General features: G+C 38.8%; 1 gene segment (V, D, J or C); it reads left to right on the top strand.

Moving 5' to 3' along the window:
- The first annotated feature begins 213 nt into the window (after positions 1 to 213).
- LOC111819099 (immunoglobulin lambda variable 3-9-like) lies at positions 214 to 2,941 on the top strand. The segment is given in 3 exon segments: positions 214 to 352; positions 432 to 803; positions 2,937 to 2,941. Coding segments are annotated over 3 exon segments (429 nt in total).
- The last annotated feature ends 6,032 nt before the right edge of the window (positions 2,942 to 8,973 follow it).

The following is an 8,973-nucleotide window of genomic DNA, read 5'->3' as shown; positions in this document are numbered from 1 at the left end:
CAACTAACTGTTTAGTTTTGTACTTTCTATCTCATCTGTGTTCATGAAGATTAAAAAAAAATAAGTCCAGAGCGATGTGGGGAATTCAAACTATTTTAAACAAAAAACGAGTGTTTTTCAAGTCACTGCAAAAGGAAGTGTTTCCCTTCCTTCAAAAAAATTGTTACAATGAGCTCCTCCCACTTCTGACCTGTGAGTAATGGTGATTACCCTACAGAAATTCTCTGCGAAATGCTGTCAGTGTGAAGCATCCATGAATAACAGAAGGTCATAAATCAAGGAACTCAGAAGAAACAAGAAATGATGAGTATCAAGTTTGTCTTCACTTTGCTTCTAGCACTGGCCCTTCCAGGTAACTGAGTCCTGTCCTGCCCCCTGAGCTGCCCTCCTGGAGGAAGCAGTTAGCATGATGTGTGTTTTTGCTGTTGTAGGTTCCAGGAGAGCAGGCTGGATCAGACCTCAGGAGACAGAGATGTCTGTAACAGAGGGGAAATCTGTGAACCTCCTTTGTTATTATGATGCCTCAACTGGGGGTGCTGTTGATCTCTACTGGTACCGACAGTACCCAAACCAGGCACCTGAATATATCCTCTACAGAGGGTGGGGATACACTGGAAAAGGAGATGCCAGTTTTGCCGTAGAGAGGTTTTATTCAAAGAGTGCAGCAGACACGACAAATCTGTACATCAGAAACCTGCTTCTTGCAGACACAGCCACATATTACTGTGCGCTGAGAGATGCACAGACAGCATACCTCACCAGGAAGCCATACAAGAACACCAGCGCACGAGAGGAAGGACGAGGTGGCACACACACAGCTGCTGAATTTTTGTGGGTTTTTTTTTTCTTTTTTTTTTCTTTGTTTTGCAAGAGACATCATGGTAGTTAGGAGACATTGGGTCATGAGAATCCTACTCTAACTCTATAATATATAATCATAGGCAAATAGCTCTTGAAATTTCAATTTCCTGAAATTAGAAGTAATAATTCTACTTTATAAGTTGTTATGAGACACGGTTTTAACACTTGTGTTGAATGTCTAGCTATGCCCTTACCTTGACAGTCCTATGCCTTAGTTTCCGAGTGCTGCTATAATAGAAATACCACAAGTCGATGGTTTTAAAAGTTATTTTCTCACAGTTCAGGAGGCTAGAAGTCTGAATTTGGGCACTGGCTCTAGGAGAAGCCTCTCTCTCTGTAGGTTCTGGGGGAAGATCTTCCAGCATTCCTTGGTTCCTTGGCAATCTTCATGTGGCATCTATTTTCCGCATTTGTACTCTGTCGTCTTTGTGTCTCTGCTGCTCCCTATAACTCAAAAGTGATTAAGTTTAGCACACACCCTACACTGATAAGGCCTCATTAACATAAAAAACAAAACCTTACTTTTAGACAGGGTTACATTCACCAGTATGGAAGTTAGGATTCCAACACCTATTGGTAGGTGGGGTGAGGAGGGGAACACAATTCAATCCATAACATCCTAGATGCTCAGCAAATGGTGGGTACTATCTTTTTTCTTTCTCTCTCTCAATAAACTACTTTGGCCTCAAAGGATCTTTCTATCAATATCTGAGAATCTCCTATATACGACCAAAACAGAAAAATAATTAAAAACCTAAATTCATGCACCCGGGTCCTAGAGAAGATGTCTCTGCCTGGGGACACTGTCACCACACCAGGCTTTGAAGTGCGCTCAACAAGTCCAGCAATTAAAGGACAGAGGGGCCTTTAGGCACTTGTTCCTGAGTCTGTGGCTGCCACTATCTTGAATGGGAAAAGAGAAGAGGAAGAGGTTCAGCATTAGGTAGTGGGAGATGAGAGTGAGAAGTTGTTTTGGTGATGATTACCATGCTCCTATGTCAACTCTTATCTTCCCAAATGGTGAGTTGGAGCCAGAGTGCTCTCTACCACCTCCTGCAGTAATTCAAGCACCCTTCTGACAGACTCCAGCATTCAGTCCCTATCTTGTACAAAGCCTAGTCTCTTTGCTTACACTAGTGCAGATAGAATGTGAAAAAGGAAGAAAGATTTAAAGCCATATTCAACACAAACTCTGGTACAGCACCAGCACCTTGCAGCTTCCAGAACAGAAACCTCCAGCTCCTGCAGTTCACGGTGAAGTCTGCACCAGCCACACTTCCTGCTTGATGACTAACTACTCACCAGCCATGAAAAAACAAAACAAATAACTCAAATCCATTGCTGTTGAGTGGATTCTGAATCATACCAACCCTATAGTCATTAAAAGGGTTTTGGAAATAAGACAGCGAATCCAATTTTAAGCAATGTTTGTATTTTCTTCTACAAAAAGAGACCCAGGTAAAATGATAATAATAGTAAGTCAAAAAATAATGTGCCTAGAAAAATAATTTTCAAAGACCTGCTTAAAGTAAATGTTTTCCTATAAGAGTCTGTTATTCTTGGAGGCATAATTCAAGAAGAACAATATGCAGCCTCCTTTGGCTTCAGTTTGTGGGAAATTGTTATTTTTATACTCTGCTGATAGCAATGCAATGTATTAGCACAACCCTTTACATGGGGAATAGCTTGGAAAAGGATTTTTAGATTCTTTAAACAGTTCATACCTTTACTCCATTTCTCAGAATTTATGTTAAGGAATAATTTTAAATAGGAAAAAGGAAAGTATTTTCTTGAATAGACAAGAAAATATACTAGTAAAAATGTTCAGCCATTTACAGGAATTTGTATAGCACTTGACGGAATGTTCTACAACCATTTAATGAGCTAATTTGGAAATGCACTTGACATACAGTTAACTAAACTATAGGATACATATTTGTAACCATGTTATGTTTATAATAATATCAAATGATTGAAGCACATAGATTAAAAACTGGAAGGATTGATGTAAACATGAAAATAGATATTTATTTAAGGCGTTATATTTTTAATGTTTTAATCTTTTATCTTTTTAGAGTAATGATTATGAACTTGTTTTAACAATAAAGAAAAAAATTTTTTTAAGACTCTTAGCTCCAAACTTTGTTGCTAGTGTTAAACAAGTGAGAACTCTTCTCAGTCCTAGCCCATAGCGGTATGTTGTTCCTCCTCTCTTGGACTCTGGGCTTTCTGGTTTACTGCCATGCTGACTCCTCTACCCGAGTGTTTCTCCTCCAAGACCCACAGACAGAGCCTCCACTGAAATGTTCTCTTCGTGTCTCAAAGGCATCTTTGCGATGGACAAATAAGGAAAGGCTACCTTCAGCTCCTTTTGCTTTTTTCTGTAGTAGACCCAATAGGTAGAAAACTGAGGTGATTGTACGCATCTCATGGGAAGCCACCTCTGGCTTCAAAGAAGGAACGTTAGGTAAAGCTATAACCTCACATTGAATTTTATCTTACTGATTATTTAAAAATACTTAAGTGTTTACTTAATTTAATTTATACCTGTAAGAAATGAATGCCTTCTCATTTTTAAAAAGTTGAAACATTACGGATAAAGAAAAAGCCCTTTCTGATCACAACTTCATCTGATCTCTTTTCTCAGAGGAAAACACTACTTTTTGTTTGTGATGTATGCCTTAACACACTATGTGTTAACACACTATATGTTCTACTCAGCTTCTTCCTTTCATTTTATTCAACAAAATGGACTTGAGAACTAATTATGTTGATATATAGAGATTAGCTATTTCCTTTTAATTTATGCAAAGTAATTCATTGTATCAATATAGTATATTTTATTTAATGACACTAATAGTAGCTATACTATTTCTCGATAAAGTAGAGAACACAAGGCTCAGAAAGATAAACTTGCTAAAATTACACTGCTAGCAATTAGCAGAATAGGGCACAAATAAAGTCTTCTGACTTTAATTTGGAAGTTCTTCTTATTTCAGTCTTGTTTCTCATTCCCAACATGTTTAGTGACCAAGACAAAGGTTTTTTCACAGAAATCTAATCTTCCATACAGTGCCATCATCAGAGTTGGTGTCACCCAATGTGATAACTCATGGTGTCATCTTCTCATGCTGATTACCACAATATTTTAGCTAAACCAAAAAAAAAAAAGAAACCTGTTGCCATCGAGTCTATTCTGACTCATAGCAAGCCTATAGGACAGAGTGGATCTGCTCCCTTAGGGGTTTCCAAGGAACAGCTGGTGGATTCAAACAACCGATCATTTGGTTAGCAGTCGAGCTCTTAACCACTGTGCCAGCTAAAATACTAGAAATTTTGTCAGAATCAGTGACTATAAAAACACCAGCAACAATGAAAACGACAGCACATGCTTGTAGCACATGCAGACGAAACCATGTGATTTGAAGCATCATTGTAATTGGGTAATAATGATAGCTCCGACAGGACTGCAGTAGAAGTTTCAAAAAGTAAATTCGCATAGAGTTTTAGTCTTATAGGTATATTGATACATGTAAGCAGAGCTTGCAAATTTTTTTGTTTTTGTAACTAACTACGGGAATATTTTTATAAAAAGTAATAAATTTCTACTGAAACACTGCACAAAATTTTTATAGACAGTCATTTTGGTGTCACCTCCTCTGACAGTGCCACCTGGTGCGGTCTGCACCTCCTGTACCCCGCTAGTAACACCACTGCTTCCATAAAAGCCCTGAATATATGGATTCTTAAACAAATTACCACTTCTTTGCTCTGTTCTTCTGGCTGTTGATCAAAACAGGTAACTAATACCCTCACCTCTCTTATTTGAAAACTTTTCAATAATGCAACACTTTAGCTGATGTTGTCATTTTTTTTCCTTCACTCCTTTCTCTCCAACCAGAGAAGCATGTCTCCATTTAAAATACTCAACAACAGAGAATCAAGCCTGATACTTGTTTTCTAGTAGGACACAAAACAGGCATTAGACAGAGGTATAACTATGGAGTCCTGACATGATCAAGTACTAATGGTCTACCCAGAAGCCCTGCTTCTAGTTCTGTGGCTGCAGTGTCACATGACTCCAGTGCTCTGCATGAGGCAGGCTGTGCACACGAAGCAGAGCTGAGCCTGGGGCTGAGGCAGAACAAGACAGATTTGATTCAGGGAGAAGGCCTGCTAACATGTGCTGCCCAAGCCTGCTGTGGGCAATTGTAGCCTCCATCTGCCTGGGTAGGGACTGAGCCACCCTCAGGGCCCTGAGGTGGTAGGATGAACACCTAGGGAGATCTGAAAGATACTTGGGTCAGGGAGAGAAAAGGAGTGATAGAAACAAGGCTGTGCTTCCTAATGCTGTCAGAACAATCTCTTAAGACTGGCGGGAGGAAGGGCTCCTAAACAAGGCTGTTGCGGGTCAGCTGTCTGTGAGCCCCAGATCAGATCCATCCTGTTCTCTCCTGATGTTTCTGTTGTTGCTTCCTCTGCAGGATTTAGCAGGAGCCAAAGTATCACTCAGTCCCCACCTGAGATATTTGCACAAGAAGGGGAGTTTGTGACTGAACTGCAAATACATTACACATAATCCAAATCATGTTCTTGCTTGGTTTGGGAGGAATCCCAGCAGAGAGATATTTTACCTAATTTCTCAATCATCAGCAGTCTCCAGGAATACAAGGAATGGAAGATTTTCTCTGAACTTGGAGAAAGCAGCCAAGACTATTATTCTCATCATCTCAGTAGTGAAGCCAGGAGACTCAGGAGAATAATTCTGTGCAATCAAGACACCCACAATAAGAGGAACAATGGGAACTGCAATACCAAAGCCTCAGAGCTCACCCACCTCTAGGCTCTGCTACAGAGACCAGGGGAGACCCACAGATCCTAACCTGGAAAGAAGATTACAAACCGTGGACAGCATAGCTGTGTTGCAGGAAAAGCCATCTCCAACTGTACTCATTGAAGAATGCCTTGAACCTACAGTCCTTAAACTGATTCTCACCTTCAAATCTTAACAGACAAAAAACAAAAACAATAAGATATATATATATACATATAAGTTATTCCTTGCCTATCTACTCTCTTCCATCCCCCCACAAAGCTGAACAATGTTCAAAACCTGGTGAGTGTCCTTTCCCACCATTCTCCTCCTTGTATAAATTTAGGCAAATGTATATTTATATATGTTGATTGGTTAGTTGGTTTATATGCTTATTGCTTATATAACAAAATTGTTTTATTTTTCACTTATTCTTATCACTGGCATCCCTACAGGGCAGTGGATTTTGTCCTCATACATTTTAACTAATGTGTAATTCTTCAAGTATGGCTGTACTGTAATCTATTGAAACATTTCCGTATTAATAGATATTCCATTTTCTCAATTTTGGAACCACTACTGAAATGCAAGGAGGACTGGTGGTGCAGTGGTTAAGAGCTCGACTCTAACCAAAAGATTGGTGGTTGGAACCCACCAGCTGTTCCTTGGGAGAAAGATGTGACAGTCTGTTTCTGTAAGGATTAACAGCCTTGGGAACATTGTGGGGAAGTTCTACTCTGTCCTACAGGTCAGAACCTGCTAGACAACAATGGGTGTTTATTTTATTATTATTTTTATTATTTTTTTACCAACAATGTTGTGATATCTGTATCTGTATCATCTATATCTATCTGTATTATTTGAACAATTTGTTCCTTTAAGATAGATTTCTTAAAGTTAGATTGTTGGGTCAAAGGCTATTCCTATCTTTATTTTAACAGCCATTTTTACATTACTGTACAATAAAGTAGCACTTCACACTCCCAGCTGTAATTGTGTGAATTTCCTTTTCCCTTTATTCTCATTAATTTTGGATTATATAAATTGTTTCAATTTTACAAATATGATGAGCCAAAAGTTAAATCCTAGTTGCTTTAATTTGTTTTTCTGTGAAATCCTAGTGATATCAAACATCCATTCATAGGTTTATGGCCAATTGGGTTTTCCCCTCTGTGAACTGCCATTTGTATCTTTGTCTGTTTTTCTTTTCTTTTATTTATTTCTTGTTAATAAGTTCACTATCTGCTAGAAATGTTATCATTTTCTCTGTTATTTCTCCTGTCTCTTGGTTTGTCTTGCAATTTTGTTTATTGTGTCTTTTACCCCTTAATATATTTTAAATTTTATATAGTCAAACATGTCTGTTTTCTTTATAGCTTCTAAATTTCCACTTTACTTAATATCACCTGTAATCCAAGGATATACAAATATTCCTGGATTTTTAGCCAATAGTTCAATCATTGTTTTTTACAATAAAATATTTCAATCATCTGGAAATTGCTTTTATGTATGCAATCTATTTTCAGTTATTGCAATGCCTTTGTCATATTTTATGTTCCTGTATATGCTTGTGTAACTAATTGATGTAAGTTCTTATTGAGAACTCTATTTCACCTAAAACACAATAAAATTAAAAAAAAGAAAAAAAAAGAACTGTACCTGCCTCCAAACATTACAGAACTGTGTAAGAATCTCAGTGGAACTGGGTGCTAGTGAGAACAGTTACTAAATTCTCTAAAGCCAACTTGAAAGGAGAAAGTCTTGGCCATTCCCCTGTGGTTAAAGAGGCAAAACTGGTTTGATTGATGTTAACAACAAAAGATATTAGAGAGGGCACTGAGTGTCAAGAAGTGACCTGTTGGGAAAATGCAAAGCTTGTGCAGAGGGGAGTGGGGTATTTAACTTGTCCCACTCAACTCCCTTCCCACGTGACTGGAGGTGCCCAATCCATCCTCCACCCACTCTGCTAAGTTGAGATCTGACTGTAGCCATGTGTCTTAAGGATAACAAGCTTCTGAACTGGAATAACATCCCAGGTTCTTGTGGCTAAGAAATAAAGTACAGGAAAAAGACGGCAAAGCAGAAAGAAGACACACCAGTAGCATCCTGCATTCTCAACTTTTGTTGAGGCAATTGTCCATGCATTTCCTTTAGATCAAATGAATCTGTCTAGGTTCTGAACCAACTTGCCTGAAACAACTCCTCTCCCCCGACAACTGCCACTAGGTATGGGGCCCTAGCAGCAAGAGGCTGTGGAGTGGCCCAAACATGAGCCTGGTGAGGAGTTTGAGGCCAACGACCCATTCCAGGAAACTGCAGGTGGAGGTCCCTGTAGCCCCCCAAAGAAAGCAAGCATTTGGATAGCTGCCACAGAGAAGGAATCCATGGCCAGGAAGAGATAAGAAGTAACCAAGAGAAAGGGGCAGGGACTTCTCCACCAAAACCTGAGGCTGTTAACATGAGCAAAAGGCTGCTCAGTGAGGAAGAGGGTAAACAAAAAGGTCCTTTATTCTCTCCCTCCTCTCTGCCCAACATCTGAGGGGTGAAGGGGATGAAGTATGAAAGAGTAGCACAGTCCACCTTCATTGGAGCCATTGGAGCCTTCATGCTAGGTTTGGGTAGAGGGAAGAGCTTCAGCTCTAAAATAGTAATTAAATTTTAAAATGAATATATGAATAGCTGGAACAAAAGTGTTTGATAACTGAAAGAAAAGGAAAGGATAACCTGTTACCCAGTAGAAAAGAGAGGGTTGATTAAGCAAACAACCAGAAAAATCAAACCCATTGCCATCTAGTCTATTCTGACTCATAGCTACCCTATAGGACAGAGTAGAACTGCCCCATAGGGTGTCCAAGGAGCAGCAGGTGGATTCAAACTGCCGACCTTTTGGTTAGCAGCCAAGCTCTTAACCACCATGCCACCAGGGTTCCTGATTAAGCAAAGCAGTTAGCAAATTGTAAAAAAAATTGAAAATCATTTCACATTTATACCTAATGACTTGAAACACTCCATCAAACCAATGCTATTTGGACTCTTCTAAATTCTACTATGCTCCATACCGGCTTAATCCCATGCTAATATTATACTGTTTAGCATTAGAGTGGATTTAGACTAAGTTTTTATGTCATAAAAAAACCAATCTTAATATTCTTTTTCAAAATGCTGTTGACAATTCTTTTTCCTTTTTAATATTTTTTTTATTTTACTTTTGATGAAGGTTTACAGAAGAAATAGTTTCTCATTAAATAGTCAGTATGCATATTGTTTTATGACATTGGTAACAATTCTTATACGTTTGC

The sequence above is a fragment of the Trichechus manatus genome, unplaced genomic scaffold (genome assembly GCF_000243295.1).
Source record: "Trichechus manatus latirostris isolate Lorelei unplaced genomic scaffold, TriManLat1.0 scaffold00268, whole genome shotgun sequence".
Taxonomy (NCBI): Eukaryota; Metazoa; Chordata; class Mammalia; order Sirenia; family Trichechidae; genus Trichechus; species Trichechus manatus.
Note: the sequence above shows the minus strand (reverse complement) of the source record. Positions and strands in the feature narration are given on the sequence as shown.